This window comes from Ochotona curzoniae, unplaced genomic scaffold (assembly GCF_017591425.1).
Source record: "Ochotona curzoniae isolate NIBS_2020 unplaced genomic scaffold, NIBS_Ocur_1.0 scaffold_3835, whole genome shotgun sequence".
In the NCBI taxonomy this organism is placed as follows: domain Eukaryota; kingdom Metazoa; phylum Chordata; class Mammalia; order Lagomorpha; family Ochotonidae; genus Ochotona; species Ochotona curzoniae.
The window spans coordinates 21,042,451-21,067,078 of NW_024467114.1; the positions used below are offsets into that span (position 1 = coordinate 21,042,451).

General features: G+C 41.1%; 1 protein-coding gene across 2 annotated transcripts in view; it reads right to left on the minus strand.

Annotated features, from left to right (window-relative positions):
• NPSR1 (neuropeptide S receptor 1) overlaps nt 1-24,628 on the minus strand; it is a 118,324-nt gene that overhangs the window by 13,916 nt on the left and 79,780 nt on the right. The window contains exons 4-5 of one of the 2 annotated variants that reach the window (XM_040964967.1): nt 11,319-11,412; nt 6,292-6,493 (exon numbers count right to left, since the gene is read on the minus strand). In XM_040964967.1, coding sequence (XP_040820901.1) covers nt 6,292-6,493; nt 11,319-11,412 — 296 coding nt within the window. The remainder of the gene's footprint in view (nt 1-6,291; nt 6,494-11,318; nt 11,413-24,628) is intronic. The other variant, XM_040964968.1, reaches the window with a different exon arrangement.

Consider the following 24,628-nt stretch of genomic DNA (forward strand, 5'->3'; position numbering starts at 1 on the left):
GCCTCTTTGTGTTGGGGGTGACTTCTTGCATATGTGTGATTTATCTCCACTCCCACCATCAGTTCAGCTCTTCTGGAAGATTTCTGGAAATCTGAAAGGTAAAGGGTTACCCAGATTGTGGAGAGTGCCCCTTCCCTAAAACTCTCTAGTCTAATTCAGATTTTGCAATGATCAGCCAGACACAGCCTTGGTTTCCTTCACTTGTTCACTCTGGGAACCTTCTGACCTATTACATGTACTGTAATAGTCAAACCTACCAGATCCTAGCCATGTACAGCAAACATTTATTTGCTAAATAGATAATAATAAATTGAGGATACACATAGGATATGCGAGTGAAAGAGCAATGGGCTGTGAAGAAAACATGCAAAGGACATTGAAGGGGCTTTGCTGTGCTTTGGACTCCAGAAAGGCGTCCCATATGTTTTGGATGAGATCTGAGGGATTGAAAGTTTTTCTCAAATAATTAACTGAAAGCATTTTGTATGTCACTAACATGAAGGAATGATCAATTCTGAAGTGACAGGTATGTTGGTTACCTTGATCCCTTATCGTTATACATCATGTGATTGAAATGTCACAGCGTACTACTCCATAACTATGTATAATTACTGTGTTACTTAAAATATGCTAAGCATAAAAATTAAAAATAATTTATCAATACTTAAGTTAATCATGTAAGCCAAGGGGAAATTGTGTGCAAAGGTTCTGAGGCAAGAGGGAGTGTGGCATATTTGAAGAACACAGAGAAAGCCAAGCTGGCTAAAGCTTGGAGAATAAGGAAGTTTACTTAGCCCAAGGTGACAGAAAGTGAAGTGGTGACTAGTTCTTGCATGGCCTTGTGGGGTGGGTGAAAGGTTTTCAACTTTATCCTGAAACAATAGGAGCCTACTGAGGAACTCCAAGCAGGAAAGAGAAATGATTCATCATTCCTTTTTTTTTAAGATCAAACATTGTTCATAATGAATAATTTGTTTGCATTTGTGCAAAAACTACATAAAATTATAGGGATGTGACGGAATTGGCAGGCTGTACAAGAAATTCTTAGCAGTGGTAATTCTAAAGGAATAGCTGAGAGCAAGTGGGAGGAGGAGGATTTTTATTACTGATTTTATTGTCTTTTGGATGCGTAGTACTTTTCCACACCAAATGGTAACTCTGGCTAGTATGTAGAGCAACAACTTAAAAGGTAGAAAATGAAAAGAAGCTATTGCACTAGACTGGGCGGGAAATGGTGACAATCAGGGGAATGTCGAATGACCCAGTTGTCCTTGAATTTTTATTCCCTCTTAGTAAAATGACTGCAGTCAGAGAAAACGTGATGCGGGGGTATCCCATGCACTCTGGCTTAGAAATCCTGCCATGGAAACAGGACTCATATGGCCCACTACTCCCTCAGGTGCCCATGGAGGGCCTGATCACGAGGGGTTAGTCGTGTTGGGCTCTGCCAAGGGGCTCTGTCCCTCCATAAATCATCTGGCATTCTTTGTCTCATGAGCTCTGTCAGCTAACATAGTCTTGGACATGACATAATACATGCTTAATACACACAAATTGCTTCAACATAAGTTCTCTTTTTGGTAATTATTCATGTGAAATACCAGAAGAAGAAGCAGTTTCCATTCCAGTGGCCAGAATTGGGTCCTGTAGCCCTTCCTGAATCAGTTACATACCAAGGGCAATGTTGTGGATGAGTTCATGAATGGCAAAAAGAGGGAAACGAATCCAAGTTGGAACCTCCAGCCTCTACCATAACAAAGCAAACCAAGAAGAAAGTGTTTCAAGAGACATTGCTCTTGCCATCTTTGATTAATACCACATAGGGCTGCACTGTTTTTCCTGCTACAGTTGTTGACTCAGGCTCTGTCAACCTTCTTGGCCTTGGATCTCAGACCCTGGATGGTGATGGCTGGACTCCCGGGTCCCCAATGCCTACTATGATCCTGCACTCCACAGCATTATGCCAACCTGACATGGGGCTGATAACCATTCCCCAAGTAAAATAGATGAGTGTCCCCCCCCCCACCATATCACCTATCAGCATTGCATGACTAATGTGCATTTTTCCACTTCTTCATTTGCAATTTTTGGCTCTGAATTTTTTTTCCAGCCTATACCTTTATCTCATAGAGATAAAATTATAAGCGGATGAGAAATCAATTAGGGAACGAGAAAATAAGCACGGCTAAAGTAAAGCAGTTACACCAGGACTAATAACCTCGCCTGTAACAATTAGACAGTTGCATCAAGTGAATTTTGAAATCACAGGAGTTGTTTTGACCCAGAAAAGTAATGTGTTTCCTTGGCTGTCAGTCACTAGGATTTCCAGTCCTGGGAGCATGATTTAGTGGGTGGTAGAAAAGCTACATCTTTATTCATACACGATCCTCAGGAGACTTTGCCACAGATGCTGCAGCTCCTTCCTTCCTCTGTGTTCCCCCCTTCCCTGCCTGGCCCCACATTCCTTTCCTTCCTTCCTCCCTTCTACTTTCATGACATGTATATTTATGGAGGAGCTACCATATGCCCCAAGCTGATGTAGGCACTAAGTGTGTGTGTGTGTGTAGGGGGAATGACAACTGTTACGTGATTGGTGCAGTTTATCGGTCAGGCCTGCCTTGTTCTTTCAATCCAGAGTTTACCAAGTGTCTATTGTGTGCCAGGTTTGGAACCCAGATACTAGGAGGCAGTAGTGTCTGTGCTCTTAAGATGCAGCCACACCAGCAGGCAGCTGCATAACCCTGAAACCTTCACAGCAAGAGCAAAGCCCAGCTGAGGTTGTAGAGTGAAATGTTGGCCTGGACAGTTTCATAGTGGAGTTGATACTGGAAATGAGACACTAATAAGTTTGTGAACAAGGTTGCCGGAAGTGAGGAATGGCGAACTGAGGGCAATTCAGCCATTTGGCCAGGAGAAACGATGCACACAAAGCCTCATGGAGAGTGGAACATCGGGGTTCATGGCTGTAGCTCTGGATGCAAGCCAAGGGCATCTGCAGCTCAGCCTGGCACGGCCAGGGAGTCTCGGAACAAGACCAGTGATCCCTCCTAGCAAGCGTTAAATGAATGTAAAGATGCAATAGATAAAAGCAATGTATTATTTGTGGAAGAAAAACCACTAATTTAGTTACTTGTGCTCTCTTAATTATGTTTATCACTACTAACAGAAAAAAAGGAGGCAAAAGACAAGCTACGAAAATATAGACAACATTAAAACAGGAAAATGTTATTGTGGAAAGAATATTTCTAAAGAGAAAATGAAAACATTAAGAAGTGAGTAAAACAATATGAATATATACTCTAAAGCTGTAATAAATATGTAAAAATACATTCATTCTCATTTGTTGTGAAAGAAATTCAAACAAAAACAACAAGGAAATGTTGCCTTACCCCTCTGTAGATTTGGTAAATATACATAGATACACATGTGGTCTTCAGAATGGTAGTGGAAAATGAGAATTTTGTTGAGCATTTTGAAGAATGATGTGGGTAACAATGTGAGATAATACCTTTGAGCTGTTTCTTCTGTATAGTTAAGCTTGGTATTAAGAATTGATGCCTACTAAAGTGAGGTATAGCAGGAGGATCAGGGTTAGGGGATTGTGGTACAGGAGAGAAAGGAAGAAAGGAAGGAAGGAAGGAAGGAGAATGAGGAGGGATGGATTTAAGGAGGGGAGAAGAAAAGGGGTAGTTATTGAGGCACAGTAGCTTGACCAGCTATTTGGGGTAGCAACAACCTTTATTAGAATATTGGGTTTGATGTTGCTCCTCTGCTTCCAATCCAGCTCCCTAGTACTTGGGTCCCTGCCATCCTTGTGGGAGACCCAAATGGAGTTCTTGGCTCCTAACTAACCTGCCCATCCCCAGCTGTTATGAACATGTCGGAAATAAACCAGAGGAAGGGAATTGAAGATCTCTCTCTCGCTGTCTCTCTCTCTCTCTCTCTCTCTCTCTCTCTCTCCATCGGTTTGTCTTTTGAAGGAAGGAAAGGTGGGAAAGAATTGGAACCTTAGCTTAGAGAGCTATGAAAACCAAGTGTGCATGGGAGAACTACATTTTGGGATAGGAGATAAAAGGAAGAGAGACAAAGACACTGAAAGAATGTGATCCTTAGCTCAGACAGTTGTGGAATTATAGCTACCATAGCAGAAACTAGTTGGAAAACCAGGAGCTCACTGGGCTCTACCTGGACCTACTCTCAGTTCAGGAAGGAGGTTGCTGCTAAGAGTTACCCAGTTCCCTGTCCTGGAAGAGTAAAGACACTGGGTGAGCAGTGGGCTTCTCATCAGGTAGGGCATGCTTCCGAGTAACTCCAGCAAGTGGGCATCCATGACTGAGGCTTTATGTCTCCACCATGGCCAAAGCAATTAGCATGAAGCAGGTCTTTGGAAGCCTTGGTTTGATGAGAGCTGAGCAGAATGTGCTTTCGGGATATTTTCCTTTTATCAGCAACTGTGTCTTGTCTTTTCAAGGACCAAGTCCTGGTCATGCAGGGTTGAGTGACAGACCTGGCCAGATGCTGAGCGTGGTGAGCTGTATGGGGCACAGGCTGAGCAGCAGTTATCCACTGAGTCCAGCCTCACTTTTTTCACCAGTGGACCTTCTAATGTGGCTGTGACTTACCTTCAGTTGGTTCTAAAGAACTTCCATCTTTCTTTGAAGAAACTACCTGCAGACAACTTGGTGGAGAAGACAGTGGGATATTGAGATAAAGTGTAGATATTAATTTGTCTACTAAGCAAAGACGGTAGGACAATGTATAAAGTCAGCAAAATGGCAGCTCTGGTTGGTGAGGTTACTGCTCCCACCTGGCTGGACCTCACTTAGCTGCTTCTCGCCCTTCATTGATTCTGGTGATAAATTCAGGGGCTGGACAGTAGGATCAATGGCCTTTCTCCCAGCGTTAGTATTTTATGAAAGATGAAGAATGAACAGGAAAAGGTGATTCCCGTAATGTCATGAAGCACTTGAAAAATGCTCAATCAGCTTAATTAAAGAAGTGCATATTAGTATAATGAGTTTTTGAAACCTCTTATGCTAGCAAAAAGTTTTTAAAAAAATTTATTCATCTATTTTATTTGAAAGAGTGAGACATACACACATGCACACACACACACATAGAGAGGGGGAGAGAGAGGCAGGGCAGGAAAAAGAGAAAGAGGAGGCACAAGAGAGTTCTTATCCACCAGTTCACTGCCTAGATGTCTACAGTGACTGTGATTGGGTCAGGTCAAAGTCAGGAGTTGAGCACTCAGTTCTGGTCTCCCACATAAATGCTGGGAACTGACTCACTGAATCGTCCCCTCTGTCTCCACAGCTCTGCGGAGGCAGGAAACTGGAATTAGGATTCGCTGCTGATTCCCAGTGCTCTGACGTGTATCTTATATGGCATCTTGACCATTCAGTCAGATGTCTACTTTTTTTTTAATCACAGTGCTCTTTATATAATTAAAAAGCTGTTTGTGTATGGCTCAGAACTTATCATGTGACACACCATTAGAGGCACTCAAAAAGTTTAAGATCGGTGTAGCCCATGAACACACTCAACCTGACCAGTCTCTTCCTGTAGTTTTCTACCCTACTCATGCACACATAACTATTGTGTCATGATGATCCTGCAAAGGGATCAAGTGAGACCTACTATGGTCAGTTTGTTGGACTCATTTTTGCAGAAAGACTACCTCTGGTTTACCCCCAGCCACAGAAAGCAGAGGACAACCAATGGTTTACATGCCTGGCTGTTTACAGTTGAGCTTCCCTCAGCTGTTGTAGGGGGCTATTGACAACTTCTCTCCTCCTGGCCTGGCTTGTCCGCCCACTCGCTGTTTCAACATTCTCACTGTCTTCAACCAGATCCCTGAAACTTGCATCATGCCTTGTAGTTTAAAGGCTGCCTGATGTAAGAAAAAGAATTGTATGTGAAGTCTGAGAGTTCTGAGTTTCAACCCTCTTTGAATCTGTGTTTTGTAACTTGCTGGGTAGGGCAATAGTAATTATGTTATAGGGTTGTGCTGTGGTTAATGGCGATGATTATTAACCACTTAGCACAGTTCCCTTGCTGTAGTATGCTCAGGAATTATTAGTTCGCTCCTCCTGCCTCTACTTTGAAAGGGTTGAATATCAGTACCTATCATGGTATATCAAACCATCATAGGTTTAGAAGAAATCTGGTGGCCTGGCTAGTTCCCCACAAATGCTAGGGATAACAAATGGCCTCTAGGGGAGGAAAGGAGGATACCAGCTGGGGATCCAGGAAAGCCCCCCATGTGAGTCCGGTCAGTTGACCTCTTACCTGATGATTGTCAGAGGGATGAAGTACACTAGGAAGGCCACAATGGTCATGTATGGCGTCCAGTAGGAGTCATCAGGCCACAGGGCCCAGCACTGCACTTCACCATTGGAAAGGGTTCTTTTCCCAAATATGATCAAGGTGGGAATGGAGAATAGGAAAGATAGGCCCCAGGCGATCCCAATCAGCACCTTGGCTTGCTTTTCTGCTCAAAGAAAACAGAGATGTACATGAGAAACTGGAAGAATCTTCTGGGAACACACTGGGAGTCCAGTGTGCAAGGAGCACACTTTGAGTTTTCAACCCAAAGCTAGAGAGCCACTGCCACTGCTTGATTGGTGGATCATTGGATTAATGGCCAAGGGATAACCCAAATTGAATTGCAGTTAAAATTCTAACTCAAGACTCTGACTTGTTCAGTGTAGTGGTGACATCTCTTTTGTAAGCACAGTTGATGTTTCTTCTTAGTGTGTGCAACTCACCAAGACCAGAGCCCCAGCTATACTCTACAATATGTCAGATGCAAGATCCTGAGAATCTCTGGTTTCTAATAGAATGTAATTCCAAACCCTTTCAGACTAGAGCCAGAAGAAAAGACATTATTCCACTTTTCTTTGGCTCTTGGGCTATACCTTCATACTGCTCTTCATCATGCTCAGCCATCCAAAGCCTCACACCTGCTCTGATGGTTTGTCATGAGGGTGACTTCTTGAATCCCAGGAAGAGTCAGCTCAGCCAGCATGGCCAAGCAATGAAAGAAAATGATGAACTTTGACAACAGCTTAGCAGAAAGCATCACAACACTTTTAAAAAAATATCTTTTGGGGGCCAGCTATGGGGTACAGCAGATTAATCTAGGGCTTGCAATGCTAGCATCCCATATCAGATGTCTCATTCAAATCCCTTCTGCTCCACTTCTATTGTAGCACCTTGCTAAATGAGCCAAGGAAAGCAGTGGATGATGTCCAATGTACTTGGGACCCTGCTACCAACATGTGGAATTTCTGGTTCTTGGCTTAATCCCAGTTAACCTTGACTGTTAGGACTATTTGGGAAGCAAACCATCTGATGGAAGATCTCTCTCTCCCTCTCTTTCTGCCATTCTGTCAGATAAATGAGTACCAAAAAGAACAAAAAGTTACTCTTGGGCTAACATTGTGGCATAGAGGGGAAAGCTGCCACCCAGCTGCCTGTGAATGGTCTAGAAAAAGCAGTGCAAGATGGCCTCAATCCATGTGGGAAATCTGTATGAAACACATAGCTCCTGGTTTCAGCCTGACCATTGTGGTCCTTTGGAGGTGAACCAGCAGATGAAAGATAGTCCTCTTCCTCTCTCTCTCTCTCTGTTTTGCTATAACTCTGACTTTTAAATAAATAATTAGAGACCCCCCCCTTTAGAAAAAAATCTGAAGTCCAGGAAGGTGGACCAACCCATCTGCTCTCCATTCCTCCCCAGGTGGCTCACTGTGGGGGCCTCTGGAGCGAGGGGAAAAGCAAGGAGAGTTCTCACTGTCCTGAGGTGACTTTATGCTCTCTTGATGTGGCCCTGTCTGAAGCTGACTCACCTTTGGAAGTTTACTTGGTTCTTTGGAAAATCTCAGTGGGACCACTTGCCTGACGCAGACAGTACTAGGATTTGACTCCTGAACACACTGGCTAGAATCTGCACACCTGATTCTGTAGATCTTGTGGCTTTGACTTTTACGATCGTCTATGCTGCTTGAGCCTTACTCTGATTATACTTAGGGGTATTAACTGTGAAGTCCCTTTTAACAGGGATGGTGATAGAAATAATGAAATGGAAGAGCACAAGATTAAGCTACAGACTGAACTCTATCACCATTAACTAGAAGATGTTTTCTAAAGGCCCCACAGGATTCATGCTTGGAGCTGTCACTGCTGCAGGGGTCCTGGGCCATTCTGAAACAGCCACACTGTGTTGGCTGTAACTCAACCAGGTGTACAGCTTGCAAACACACCGCAGAAAGATGCTGGCCTTCAAGCCCGCTGAGCACACCTGCTTCGGAGACTGCTCTGAGCCTGAGGCTCCAGCCCCAAGCAAAAGCAGTGCAGGCTTGAATGCCAGCTAAACTGGCTGTAGAGTCTCCTCCACAGAAAGTCAGTGCCCTCTCCCTTCTGTTCTTGTCCAGTTTTGCACTTCTCTCAGTCTTCTATCTTTCTGTACAATATACAACACTTTTAAAAAATGTAAGTTATACTTGGTTGTAGAATTATTAGCAAGAAAAATTTATAATAAGAAGAAAAATCTAAGGTGGCAATAGTCAGCTTGGCATTTGATAACATAACATAACATAACATAACATAACATAACATAACATAACATAACATAACATAACATAACATAATATAATATAATTTATAATGTGAATGCTGCTTTGAAACCTATTTTTTCTCTGAAGAAAGATACTATTATTCACTTTCGTGTTATCAAAAGTTACATATGTACAAGTGTCATTCAGGCAGTAAGAGCCTTTCTTCAAATGTAATTTTATTTTGAGCCTAGAATGAAAATCTTGAGAAGGGCTGGAGGCTGGCAGCTGGGTGACATCAGTAGTTCCATGAAGCCTGCTTTTCTGAACCCCTGTGAATGACCTGTGACTTGAAAACATGATAAGTGATATTTTCCCATGGTCACACTCAACTGCAGTTTTCTCTATAGTCTAGTACAAAGCATTTTGTTTCCAAATCATTTCCATTGTAAAAGCTTTCTGTATACCTTTCTCTACAGTTGTGCTTATTAATAGGAATTCTTACAAGCAGAATATTCGTAAGCTTTTTAATAGTCTGGGCACATTCCTCACCCCCACCCCCAACTGGCTATAGATTACGGCTGTCACAGGGACTTGATATTTCCATTCCTTTGTGTTCTCCCAACAATGAAAGGAATATTTCTTTTGCCATTTTGTTGGGAAACATTTTCGTCCCAATGTTTGCTCTTGCAATACCTTAATTGATAGTACAAATAAGCATGTCTATGTATCTTCTATCCATTTGTGTTTCTTTCTTAAAATTTTGGTCATGTCCGTGTCCCATTTTTCAAGTGGCACGTTGTTATAGTTTCACCACACTACTCTATATGAAGAATATTATTCCTTATCTATTCTGTAAAAATAGTCTTCATTTGACCCTTCCCTTTTAAAAATGTTCTTTTTAATTTTTTCTTTGCTAGGCAGAAATACAGAGAGAGAGAGAGACTGAGAGAGCTGTCTTCCATGCACTGGTTCACTCCCCAAATAGCCACAATGGCTGTTGCTGAGCCAATCCAAAGGCAAGAACTAGAAGCCTCTTCCAGGTCTCCCATGCAGGTCAGGGTCCCAAGGCTTTGGGCTGCCCTCCACTGCTTTCCCAGGCCACAAGCAGGGAGCTGGATACAAGTGGAGCAGCTGCGACACCATGGAGCCACAGGTGGAGGCTTAGCCAGCTGTGGCACAGTGCTCACCCCTGCCTCCCTTTACTTTTTAAACTTACTTGTGGTTTCTATTATTTGTGCAAATAAATTAAAAAATTTGTTATAGTAAAAATCTCATTGCTGCTGCTTCAGGGTGCTCCTAGGAAGGTTTTTCCTCACTAAGATTATGAGTTTCACTTGGAAGTTATTTTGGCGCTTTCCTATTTTACAATGGTGCCTTTTTATTATACAATTAGAATTTATTGTGTAATTAGCTGTCACATATGATGATATGCTAGTTTTATAATGACTACTTAGCTATTCCAACACCATATACTGACTAACTCATTCTTTCCCAACTGAATTGAGATGTTATATGCTCTGTGGTTCTGGTGTCAGTCACACCATTCTAAGAATCAATGTCTTACGTTTTAATGTCTGCTACTATATACTTTATCATTATTGACATTTTCATAATGTTTACGTTTCCTTGAGAGCCTTTAAGTTGACAACTTGTCAGGATTTGTTGGGGAAATAAATCTCCAGTTTAGTAATAAACAATTTTTTGCAAGTTCCCGTTCAAATCTCTCTGCTACTTGTCTTCCTGTCAGACACGTGACCACAACTTCCTGCCTTCTTGCAGCTCTCTATGGCGTTCATTGTGCTTACTTATTCTTGGGCTCTACTCAGTCTGTTGATTCTGCTTTCTCAGGTGTAAATCCTGTGGGATTGTATTTCAGATCTGTTACCTGTTCCGCACAGTTTGGTTTTTGCTAGCTCTTTGGTGATATTTGTTTGCACCTCCTCTTTGTAGTTAAGGGTTCCTGTGAGGGCTTTCATTTCATCAGCTGTCACAGGAAGTTACTGCAGAGTGCTGAGCGCTGGGCTCTTACTTTCAGGGGAGCATAAAGAGGAGTGGGATCTGCCTTGGGACAGAGCAGTGGTAACCTGTTGTTAAAATGGGCCCTCCCATCCTTCCAGAGCATTACTGCTCCCTAGGACACCTTTGTTTCCTTCAAACCCAGCCTTGGAAGCGGGGCTTGCCACCTCCGCTGCCCTCCTCCTGCGATGGACCAGGGCACCAGGAAGGGAGAGCTCCGTGACTGTCCTCCACGCTGGACACTCTCCTGCTATCCAACTGATCTGTTCAGGAAGCGCTCTTATGGCTTCTCTCACATGGCAGCAGTGTCACTGGGTTGTTGTGGGCTGTGTGGTTTCTCTAACCCACCTTTCTTTGCCTTCTTTCAGGGACCCCAGCCATTCTGCTAATGGAAGGGTTCTCTTCTTTCCAGTGTGATTACGAATTAAAAAGATTTTTTGGATGAATCTGTGATTTGAATCGGGACTGCTTATGTCTGAATAGACACATGTGTCAGCATGAGTTTAAAAGAACTACGTGGATGAATTGCACCAGAATGGAAGACTGGGGAGTGGGGGTGTTTGCGGTCTGTCCAGCCTCTCCTTTTGTGTGCTTTTAGACAGACTCATGGTGCAGAGGAGAGCGAAGGGAAGGAAGAGAAAACAATCAGGAGGAAGAAAATGATTCAGAGTTGACTCGGTGAGAACAATTCTACCCACATTCAAGGAGGACAGAGAAGAGTGCTTGATGGAGCCAGCTCACCTCCTTGCAGGAACTTCATGGGGTGCACAATAGCGTGGTACCTGTCAATGCTGAGGGACACCAGGACATAGGTGGAGGCGTAGAGCAGTACAACCTGCAGACAGAAATGAGAGGTGAGGGAACACACACAGTGGAGGATTAGAGAGGAATGAATTAGCCCAGGGAGGGTCACATGTGGGGGTAGGCGGTAGGATGCCTCTGTACCAGGGACACACCGCAGGCCTCGGTGCTGCCCTCTGCCTCCCTAGCAGTGGCGTGTGAGCACAACTGTGTCCCTGACCTGCTCTGTTGTTCGCTTGATTTCTTGAACACTCCATATTTCAGGATCAGTCCCTCATGACATTCGCGTGGTACATTTATCTATAATTGACTTTTAAAACTAAACTAATTTTCTCTGCCACAATTGACATTCCAGAATAATTAGAAGCAAAACTCCATTTGCCTTTTTATCAGTGCCATTTGTTGAGAGATGATAGAAGGGTTCCGGTTTCAGTGAGGCCGAGTGCTGGTTTGAATCATTTGTCATCATCAGGGCTGACACATGCATAGCTACCCCCCACTCCGCATCCGCAGAGCTGTTGGCTGGGGTCAGTCCCAGGGGTCTCCCCTTCCTCCTTCATGTTCTCTCTTTTATTAACCTTACCCACAACCTTTACTTATCCTGTGTGCAGTAACATTTGCATACTTTGAAGACAAGGAAATTGGGATATGATAAGTTAATATCTTCTCTGTGAGGAGCATATTTAGGAAATAATGAAATGAAAGCTCTCTGAAAGGGAGATCAAGATGGAGATTTTTGGGGAACTTGGAGCCTCATTTCTACCAAGAGTGCCCTCTGTCTCTGCTATGGAACTCAGGAGAATTCTCGATGTCATCATTGCCAACTAGCCTGAAGAGTGAAATTTGTAGGTGAGCTTGTCGTCTGGCCTTCTTTCTAGCATTCACCTTTGTTTTGAATCTGTGCCTTTTTCATTTTTTTTTCTTCCCTGCCCTGGGTCAGAGGAGTAGAAACCAAATATAGGTCTACTCCCTTATAAGTTGCAGTAAACCTAATGTAAGTTGAAAGTATTGTGAATTGAAAAGTGGCTTATACACCTGACTTGCTGAGTATTGTGACTTAGCCTAGCCTGTCTAAAGATGCTCAGAATGCTCCCATCAGCTGGTAAATGGGAAACCTCAGCCAACACAAAGCCTCTGCCATAACTAAGTCTTGACTCTTTCACATCATTTAGTGAATACCATATTCAAACAAACAAATAAACAACCCAGAATGATGATTTTAACACCATCAGAAGGCAAAAACGTGGAAGTTTGGGTTCTTTGTTCTTTTATTTCTGGAACACTGTCACAGGTGCTTGTGAATGGGGGTTCTGAGGAATAATCAGAGATGGAAGGCTCTGTTGAAGGATGCAAGAAGAAACTCTTGTGAAAAAAGTGATAAATGAAAACTAGAAAACAAAATTATGTGTAAGAACAAGATGAAGGAATGAGATTTCTGCATGTGATCTGTGGATTCAGAATTGTTGGGGCACACGCTGGAGAAGGCAGCAGAGAGGGCTGGGACAGATGGCACCCAATGCCGAACCCCACAGGGAGGAATGTGATGCTCCATCATAAGCAAGTGAGGCTGGTGCAGCTGTCTTGGGTGAGCTGGTTGACACAGTGAAGTATCTAGAGTAGGAGGAAGAGTCATAAACCGGGTTTTTGGAGCAAGCCTGGAGAAGCAGACAGTGTTAATAAAAAAAGAGATCAACTTTGAGACACAATAAAAAAAAGATTAAATTTCCTCAAATATTTAGACAGGCTAAAAAAACCAACAAAGGTTCGCTAAAAAAGATGTATTTCACAGGATCCTCCTTCTTCACAAACATAAATGCCAGAAAAAAATGTAACAACATGTTCAGAATCTTGAGGGGAAAATTATAACCCCAAAACCCCAAAATTTTATAAATATCATTTGTATGCCAAGGCATATAACAATTTCCTCATATTTAAGGGAGAAGGAAATATAACACTGCACACACTCTTTGCAATAGTCCTCCTGGAGGAAACCTTCAGTTGACTGAGAGTGGCGTCACAGTCAAGAGCTCACAAAGAGGAAAGGGTTGATAAAACACTGCAGCTGTAGTCTGCAACACAGTTTTAAAAACACTGAATGTTTATCAGATAATTATGAATCTGGTTAAGGAACATTTCAGAGAAGGATCTGCTGAAATCATGGCATGAACCAAATCAGGGTGTGGGCACAGTCCACCAGGCACTTGAATCACCAGGAACTCAAGTCAGACTGGATCCTCTGCCTTGTCTAGCTGCTTGTAGCCACATCCGCCCCTCTCTCTGTCTCTCTTTTTTTTCTTGATTACATTGCATTATATGACACAGTTTTATAGACACTGGGATTCCCCCCACCCCTCCTCAACCCACCGCCCCGGTGGATTCCTCCACCTTGTTGCATTACTACAGATCAAATTCAGTTGAGATTCTTTCATTGCAAGCATCTACCAAGTATAAAGTCCAGTGTCTTATTGTCCAGATAAGTTCACCGGTTTCTTGGGGAGACCATCTCTGGTCTGAAGGTAGAGCAGACAGAGTATCATCCCAATCAATTAAAAACCCCAACATTACATCAGTAACATTTTATAACGTAATGGAATTAGTTGACATGGTATTGAGTAACCAATGTGTTAAAAGAGAGAGAAAAAAAGATTGCAAGTTCTGAACCACATCCTGTGACTTCTACATTGACATTTCAATGATTAGTTTATATATAACTGGTTTCTATAAACCTTAAAGTGGCTATAGATTACTATTCAGCTGTCTCATGTCTATTTTAATTTTAATATTTAGCAGTTTATAATGTTGAAGCACGATTTTGCTAAACCTGGCTGTTTTATGGGTAGTCTAACTCTGTAATTCTAACAAGACATATGTCAACAGTTTAGGTGACCAGTTTTAGGAGGGGTGTGCAGAGATATCTTCAATACCCTAGTGAGGAGTAACTAATCTTTGTGTCCCACCCAATGAATTATAAGTGCATCCCCGCTGACTGTTTCCTATCTGTTTCTAAGCTTTCCTTATTGTCCTCTGTCTATTCTAGTTTTTTTTGTTTATTTGTTTGTTTGTTAGTTTTGAGGGGTCTCTGGAGCGATCCTGATGGTCATTGCCAGTGAGGGTGGGGACCCAAAGTCGGAACCAGGCAAGGACCAGAGAAAGCTCCTCTCCCTAGTTCCGAAGGAAGTTTACTGTTCTGTTTCCACATCAGTCTCTTTCTGGTGTTTAAGATAACCTATGCACAGTCCAGAAATTAGGATGTAGATTTTTTTGTAGTGCAGTTTTCTTTGTTAAAAATAATATTTAGCATCAGTAATATATGGATCGTTACCATCAACTGAACTTTGCCTCCAATATATTTCTGTACAATACTTAACGTTATTGAACCTAAAACTGTCTCCCTGTTTGGTTGGCTTTCAGTAATAGATAATGATTTCTGGTTACTTCAGTGAGATGCATGATCTCATAGCCATATGCTATGTGTGCTGATAGAAACATTGACACTGTTACCCATCAAGGGGGAACATCCCACTGGAAATGCTAATGTCCACCCACTTCCCTTCTCCTTTACTACTTCAAATCAAACTGAGGTGGACAAATAGCCTGTATTTTGTATCTTCTAAACCTAAAAGCAAAAGAGAAGAATCTTTTAATTTAACCCTAGAAAAATACCAGTCAGGTCATCCTGTCACTCATGACGGAGGAAGTGGACACACAGCACCTGTTACCATCTGTGCAAACAGTTGTAGCTCTGATTGAGGTCTTAGCTTTACTGGCTTGCTTTTAGTACAGCTCAAGTTTGATTACTGAGTGAAAAGTTGAGCTCTCATTCAAGTTTCAGCAGGGAGAGATATAGAATTTTATTGGGATCCTTTTATCAGCCTAGCACAATGAATTTAAACATAGAATGAATAAAGAATGAATAAAGGAAAACTGAACATTGAGAGATTAAAATGACAGGACTGAAATAATCACAAACACTGCTCATCAGAATAAATGTGAACAGCTTGCCCAAATGACAACTATGAAAACACAGTTCTCGTATGGCGAGTGCTGAGGAGCCCTGAGTAAAGCTGCCTACTGTCCCACACGGGGAGGGAGGCTTGTCGGAGGCTCTGGCTGCTCTGCTTTAATCCCAGTGCCTGTGAGTGAACCTGGGACACAAGAAAATATGGCTCAAGTGCTTGAGCTCCTGCACCCGAGTGGGAGACTCAAATCACGTGCCTGGCCCCTGGATTCAGCCTGGCCTAGCCCCTGTCATTGCTGTTATATGGGGAGTTAGCCAATAAATGGAAGATCTCTTTCCCTTCTTCTAACCACTCTGTTTTTTAAATAAATAAGTAAATATTTTTAAAAACCTTCCCTAAAACTCAACTGTATATCACCAAGAAAACAAACTTCTGAACCAAATGATGTCAAAGCTTAAAAATAGGTGAATGTTTAAAATACATATATCAAGCAACTGAAAATGGAAAGAAACCATTTGTAAAATACATTTGTGGAATGTGGCTGTTAGGAAAACTAAATTCAAGGAAAGCATAATTACCTGTGGTGCTGGAATTTTTATGTTGATAAAATATAATATATAATAGTGATAGCATTTCATAAACTTGTTTATAAAAGTAATATAACTCTACAGAGACACTTGCATGACAAAAATGATTAGTGTTTTACAGAGGAGAAAAGCATAAAATGCATCAGTGGAAAAAAATTAAACTTGTAACATAAGAATGATAGGTATTACAGCAAAATAACTACATGGCATTTCAAATTTAGCCATATCGTAAACTACGCAGAAAGAAAACAGCCAGCCAATAGACTCCAAAAAGTAAAATTTATATAATTCGCATTATTTTTAAAAAACCAGCAATGAACTAAAATTAGCAACATTTAAAAAAATCACTTGGAAATTTAAACACCCTCCTAATTAAGTCAAAAAGGAAATCAGAGTACAATTATATTCAATTCATAAATGTCAACAATGAAAACTCAACACACCAACAACATATGGGATATCACTCAGAGAACAGATGGCAGCAGGAGGACATCTGTCTGAATTCTCACTGCCCCACCCCTTATTTCTGACAGACATGACCTAGGAAATAGGAAACCAAGGAAGATTGCACACAGAGAAGTGAGGCCGCTATGCTGGAAACAGACACCATTTACTTAGCAAAGTGCCAGATTAGTCGCATTTAAAAGAAGATTCCTGGGGCTGCATTTAAAAATATACTTTATTGTGGAACAGTTTTCTACTTAACAGAAAATTGCACAGACAGTACAGAATTCTTACATACCTCTCTGCCAGCCACACACTTCCCACAATTACTAACGGATTACATCCGTGTGGTTCATTTGTTAAAAAGATGAACCAAACACAATTATTAACTGAAACCTTTGGTTGGTATCAGAGTTAACTCCCTGTGTCGCACAGTTCTGCAGGTTTTGACAATTGCCTGATAATTGTATGGGAGCTCATCATCACAGCAGCCTTCGGAAAAAAACATCGCTGTGCTGGCCATGCCTGTGCTTTGCCACCTCCCTGGGAACTATTCAGCATTAATAACACTTTTATACTGTTACCTCATTGTGTCTTTTAAAAAGTGTGTTGTATAGTTGGAATTATACAGTACCTAGGCATATCAGATGTGCTGCTTCAAGATGACAATGTACCTTTAAGATTCTTCACCGCCTTTGTATAGCTGGCTAGATGACTTTGTTCTATCACCGATTGTTACTCCATTGAATGGGTATTTCGTAGTCCATTAATCTACTCCACTTTTTTTTAAATTTTTTTTTAAAGATTTATTTTTATTATTTTTTTCATTGGAAAGGCGGATATACAGAGAGGAGAGACAGAGAGGAAGATCTTCCGTCCAATGATTCACTCCCCAAGTGAGCGCAACGGGCCGATACTATGCCAATCCGAAGCCAGGAGCCTCTTCCAGGTCTCCCACACAGGTGCAGGTTCCCAAAGCTTTGGGCCGTCCTCGACTGCTTTCCTGGGCCACAGGCAGGGAGCTGGAAGGGAAGCGGGGCTGCCGGGATTAGAACCGGCGCCTACATGGGATCCCGGGCGTGCGAGGCGAGTACCTTTAACCACTTGCGCCACCGCGCTGGGCCCAATCTACTCTACTTTTAAGGGACAGCGTGGTTGCCTCCAGTTTTGTACACATATGATTGAAGCTTATAATACCAATCTTAGGGACATTTTTGTGCAAATTCAAGTTGTCAGCTTAGTTGCCTTAGTTCCTAGGATCATGATAGTTGGATCGTATGATTAGGATAATGGTAACTCTGTAAGAAATTTTTACTCAGCCATAAAAATGAAATCCTGTCTTTACAAAGAAAATGAATATATTGGAGACCATTATGCTTAATAAAATAAGTCAGACCCAGAAAGATAAATATATTTTCTCTGATTTGTAGTAAATGGTAGAGTACCAACAACTTAATGTACATGAATGAATTTGGCTTCTTATGATTTGATAACCATTTTTACCCCTTGGCTATATTTCTGAGGAACTGTGTCCTCTCTGCTTTTCATTTGTTGATATTCAGTGGAGTATGAAGCCTTGACTATAAATAAAATTGAAAATATGTTGAAAAAAAATGAAGAAATGGAATGAAGGAAGAGGAAAGGGAGTATCTTTATGTTCTTAGAATTAAATCTTTTGGGGCCTGGCATGGTAGCCTCGTGGCTGGAGTCCTTGCCTTGCATTTGCCAGGGTCTCATGTGGGCACTGGTTCATATCCCAGTTGTTCCACTTCCCTTTCAGCTCTCTGGGAAAGCAGTCGAGGACAACCCAAAACCTTGGGACCCTGCACACGTCTGGGAGACCTGGAGGAGGCGCCTGGTTCCTGGTTTCAGATAAGCTCGGCTCCAGCCATAGCGGCAATTTGTGGAGTGAGCCAGTGGATAAAATATCTTTCTTTCTGTCTCCTTCTCTCTGTAAATCTGACTTTCCAAATTAAAAAAAAATCTTACAAAAAGAATAAAATCTTAGAAATACATGTAATTTCTTATCTTTATATAACAAAAAAACAAAATACGACAAGGGCACCTTAAGGTAAAGGAGGAAGGTTGGGGAGCTGGGACCTGGTAGCTGCTAGCACCTGTATTCAAGTGGGGGATTAGTTTGAATGCTAAGTATTTCTTTCTTCACAAATAAGCAGCAGTGAAATGAACATTCAATGGCTATATGAAAGCAGACTACATTGACTTACTCTAGATGGTCAAGAGTTTCTGAAAGGTACAAATTAAGAAGATAAACTTGCTGGCCATTAAAGGATCTGTTGGTAGATCCAGCAAAGGATACCTCAGTGGAATGTGTAAAGACTCTTGAGACAACAAAAGGATTCACTATGGAACCAGAACAGCTGTTGCAAATGTTTATGAGAACAGTGGTGAGAATGTATAAATGAAAAACTTAGAGTATGGTAGGAAAAAAAGAAACCCAACTGGCTACATTATCTTCCAAGTACCTGGACCATTTTTAAATCCCCCAGGACTGAGTGTTTCTGTTAGCACAGCTCAGTAGCATTTTGGTATTGTGAGGTTTGGAATTTCAGCTGTTGTCTATTGTGTGTATGGGAATATCTCGTGGTTGTTTTAATTTCTGATTTTCTAATCTAATGATTTAGGATGTTAAATTTCTATATGCTTGTTGGCTAGAATGTTGGTGAGATGTGTGTTTGGACCTTTTGTTGATTGTTAATGTGGCGTGCTACCTTATTGTTACATTTTGAGGGATACTGGTCTACACTCTGCCCTTTCTGTAATGCTTTGGGTTTTGGCATTAGGACAATGCTAGCCCCACGGAACGACCTAGAAAATGTTGGCTTCTGTTTTCTAGGAGAGATTGGAGAGAATTATTTCTTCCTTACATGCTTGATCGAATTTAACTGTGAGCCCATCTGGGCTTAATCCTTTTTTTCTTGGAAGATCATTAATTAATAATTCAATTTCTTTAGCAGTTATTCATATTATATATTTTTAAACCTGATTTTTGGTACATAAGTCTCTTTTTTTAAAGATTTATTTTTATTATTTTTTTATTGGAAAGGCGGATATACAGAGAGGAGAGACAGAGAGGAAGATCTTCCGTCTGATGATTCACTCCCCAAGTGAGCGCAACAGCTGATACTATGCCAATCCGAAGCCAGGAGCCTCTTCCGGGTCTCCCACGCGGGTGCAGGGTCCCAAAGCCATGGGCTGTCCTCGACTGCTTTCCTGGGCCACAGGCAGGGAGCTGGAAGGGAAGCGGGGCTGCCGGGATAGAACCGGCACCCATATGGGATCCCGGGCGTGCAAGGCGAGGACCTTAACCACTTGCGCCACCGTGCCGGGCCCGGTAGATAAGTCTTTTAATGAGTTAACTTTTTTCATCAAACTTTTGAAACTTGTGAGTGCTGAGTTGTTCAGAATATCCATTTATGACTCTTCAAATGTTCATGGGGGTTTGTGGTGATGATCTCACTTTTATTTCTAACAGTAGTAATCTGTATCTTCCTTCTTATTTTCCTGGGTAGCTTAGCTAGAAATTTATCAACTTTAGTGTCATTTTTAATGAAACAGATTTTTTGTTTACATTATGTTAATTATGGTCTATTTGTAATTTAATAATTTCATTTGTCAAAGAATTCTTTACTTGAAAATAGAAATTTTCTATTTATGTAGTATGTCTGCATTTATGTGTTTATATCTATATATATGAAATTGCCAAGTCAAGCTACCATCTAATGTCACATTCTTATTTCTAATTATTTTTAAAAGATTTATTTATTTTATTTGAAAGTTGGAGAGGAAGGGAGAGAGCCAGACAGAGAAAGGGGAAGAAGGTGGGAAAGAGAGTCGGGGGGGGGGTGGAGGGAGGGAGAGAGAGAGAGAGAGAGAGAGAGAGAGAGAGAGAGAGAGAAAATAGGGAAGGGAGAGAGAATGTTGCACCACTTGCTGGTTCATTTCCCAGGTGGTTGCACTGGCCAGGGATGGGCCAGGTCTAAGCCAGTAGCCAGGAGCTTCACACATATGAAGGACTCAAGTACTTGTGCCAGCCTCTGCTGCCTTCCCAGGCCATTAGCAGGGTGCTGGATCATCAGTGAATCAATGAAGCAGCTGGGATAAATTCTGGCATCCAAAAGGGATCCTGGTCTTGCAGATGGAGGCCTAACCCAGTATGCCACAATGCTGACTCCTTATATTCTTATTTTTTATTGTGGGGTTTAAAATCTATATTCTGAAACCAAAAAAACTTCTGCTATAGTTTTTATTATTTCTTTTATTCTGAAGGATTTCATCTTAGGTTATTGCTCTAGTTCCCTTGGTTGTAAGGTTGTTGATTGTATATATTGCTTCCTTTCTAATATAGCCATTCAGTGATGTAAGTTTCCTTTGGAGCGTGGTTCTCACTGCATCCATACATTTTGATGCTATATTTTCATTTACTTCAAGATACTTAAAAATCTCCTTGAGAACAATTCTTCATTACCTTTGTTACTTAGAAACGTGTTTAGTGTGGGATTGTCCAACTGTCCTCCTGTTTAATGACTTCTAATTATACTCTATGCAGTCTGGCAGTTTATTGTGTGATATTTCTTTTCTTCTTTGCTTGCTATTTTTTTTACATTATTATGATATAGTTTATCACCTAGTATGTCATTTCCCTCGGTGAACATTGTCCCATGTGATCTTGATAGCAAATGAAATATGCTGTTGTTGAATGACATATTCTGTAAGTTCCCATCAGGTAGGTTTGATTAACAGTTCAGGTCACTTCAGTGGATATCTCTTTAGTAACTAGCTATTCTTCCCCTTGCCATTATTTTCATTACATACTCTTATCCATAAATATGATCAATATAATATTAGTATATTGTACATATATGTATAGGTCAATCTGTAATAAGGGACATAAAAGATTTCTTTCATTCCTTCTGTGATGATTTGCTCCATTTGGATCTGAGCTTTTTGACTTGCGTCACTCTACTTTCAGTTGCTGGAGGACTTCTTTTAAGACTTTTTGCAGGAGTACCCGGTCATCCTCCCTGAATGTTTGCCTGATTAAGGCTTCAGTTTTCCTCCAGTTTTGAAGACTAATCTCATCGAACATAGAATTCTACATCATGTGGTTTTGTTTTGTCAATACTTCAAATCTTCTGTTCACTTCTCTTCTTCCTCGGATGATTTCTGGTAAGAAGCCAGAGGAAATGCTTATGGTTCACTTGTGGGTCAGGTATCCTCCCTTCTGAACTTCTTCTATCAAGATGATCTCTTTAGATGTGGTTTTCAAAAGTTTGAAAATAAAATGCTTAGGAGTTACTTTTTGGAACTTACCCTTCTTTGGTGTTCTCTGAAGTTTATGAATCTGTGATATCGTGTCTGTCATCAACTGTGTAAAAATCAACTTTCATTGTTTTGATTACTTCTTTTACTACTTTCTTTGATCTTCTTCTGATATTTCTCTTATGTGTTTTGAAACCTGTGTTCTCTCCATAATTCTTGGATATTCAAATCCACTCTTTTAAAAAAAAGTAAGCTTTTATTTTTCTCTTTGTATATCACATGGCCACTGCTGTATGTCAGGCGTTAGTTTTAGAGTAGTCTGAGTTTAACAACAAAATCAAGCAGCAGGTACAGGTATTTCTACAAGCTCTCACCTCACAAACACAGATTCTTCCTCCCCATCAAAATGCTGCACAAAGGTTGCTGAGTTTGTTACCCAAGGTGAACCCACGTCAGCCCATCACTAGCACACGAATGCATGATTTCTGAGAGGATTTGCATGTTCTTTGGCGAATGTGTAATAGCAAGGATCTGCTGGTGTGACATCCCTCAGATAGTTCTCCTGTCCCGTGTCTTCTGTTCACCCTTCTCTTCCTTTGGCCCCTCCACAGTTACGTCTTTTCCAGAATGTCATAAAGTTTGAACCATTTGTTTTGTGACCTCCTCAGCTGACAAATATGTGCATTTAAAGTTCTTTCCTATCTTTGTGTGAGACATGTAAACTCTAAATGTACTTACTAGCTATTTCTTTTTAGTGCCAAATAATGTTCCATTATCTGGAACATTTCTCCATTTGGCATTTGAAGTATAGCTTGATTTGTGTACCTGTTTTGGTATAAAGAAACTGTCACCCACATCTCAGGCATCTGTGAAGTTATCAATGACTTGTAATTGTTTCTGACAAATCCCCAGAAGGAAAAAGTTTTTCACAGCTGGGAGAATTTGGAATAAAGGGAGACACAGACAGGCGTCTTTTCAGATAGGTATCCTGGGAGAAACCAGCAGACATCATAGAAGGCAGGTTTCTGCTATGAGGCATTGGCTGGGCTCTGTTGGGTTCTGTTCTCTCCTGTGCTGCTTGTTTTCAGTGTGAATGAGAGCTGTTCATTTCCAAGGCTACCACATAGCTGGATACTGAGAGATGAGGCCATTGCAAGCTAAGCCACCACAAAGTTTACTCTTCTTATTGAATTTTAGTCATTTTCTTGGATCAATAATCCCAGAATTGTTGAGCTATCTACTTAATCTCTGATGTGTCAAAAAATCCGAGTCTGACAAAAGTTTGCAAGTTTTCCTTCTGCCTTAAGAAGAAGGAATTGGTAGAATGTGTCCAAAGGTATTGCTATAGCATCATGATGTATGTATTAATATATCATTTTGATAACCATCACACATATAGTTAGAAAATGTTACTGATAGGAATATCTCTGAATCAAGAAGACGTTTTTTCAGCATGGTTTTTAATAGACGGATTTATTTATTTGAAAGACAAGAGTTATTGCAGAAAGAATGTGTTGTCTTCCATTACTGGTTCACTCTCCAAATGGCCCTAGTAGCCAGAGTTGGTCCAATCTGAAGCCAGGAGCCATTCTTTTGGGTCTCCTCTGTGGGGTTAGGAACCAAAGCATTAGAACCATCTCCCACTCTTTCCTACATGCATTAGCAGGAAGTTGAATTAGAAATGGAGCAGCCAGGACTTGAACCAGCACCCATATGGGATTCCAGCACAATAAAGTGAAGCTTCACACAGTATGCCATAGCACCACTCAAGAAGACATTTTTAAGTGAATAAAAGCCAAACATAATTTGCTAATAATCTTTGGAAAAATGTGAGGGTGTGAGTGATTGTCAGCCTCCAACTTGTTCTCAGTAATGTTTGTCCCAGGGTTGCAGTTTCTTTGGTGGTTCTCTTCTCCTCATGCTGAGTCAGGGTTGTTCTCAGTGTGAATGAGAGCTGTTCTGGGCTGTTGACCTGTGCAGCCCAGAGAATCATGTGGAGGTGATGGTGTGTGGTCTCTGGGAGTGGTGCATCACATTGCTATTTGTACTATAGTCGCTTGGGTCAATGATGAATGGAAAAGGCCATTGCCATGACACGAGGACGCGGAGGATCGCCCGTGGAGAAGAACTTGCTTTTCATCCAAAACCTGCACGTACCTGGCCAGTGATGTGAGTAACCCACGGTAGAAGTGAGTGGGTCCACTCCTAGCCATAATACAACCTCCAGCAGCATCGAATAAAATTTAACCCAGGTCTGCCCAGTCAGGCTTTTCCTCAACTCTTGACTAATAGCAGTTATGACATAATAAAAGTTTACTGTTTTAAGCCACTAAAATTTGTAATAATGTGTCTCAGTAATATAGTAAGTGGTTGGAAACATTTATCAATATGGAAGTGAAATCCTAAAAAAGAAATTGAAATATCTTTAAAAATTACCTAGGGAAAATACTAGCTACACCTAACACCTAGGTTATGAATAAATGACGATTTTAATTTTAACTATGCCCTATTCATTTTCTGAAGCTGGGATAACTCCATCACCAAGATCTGAAGATGATAAAAAAAGAAGATTATGACTTATGAATATAGATGCAGAGATCTCCCAAATCCTAAATGGAATCTTACAGGAAGTGTTTCTCAAAAATGTGTTATGCATTTTGAAAGCTGTAATACTTTAGACCTAAAGTGCCGATAGCAGAATACAAATGCATACAGGGACAATAATTTGCAGAACTCAGAACACATCAATCCTACTTAGTAAATGGTCCATGCCTTTTATACCTAGTTGAAGTGTCTGGGTCTGAATAACACTTCCACACACAAATAATGTATTTATAATACAAGTAAATTATATATATATATATGTATTTTAAATAAAATACGTATCATATATATATATTGTGACATTGAAGCATATTGGGAGGCAGAATATACCCATATTTAATCAAAAAATGAATCTTAGCAAAACCAGAAAAGT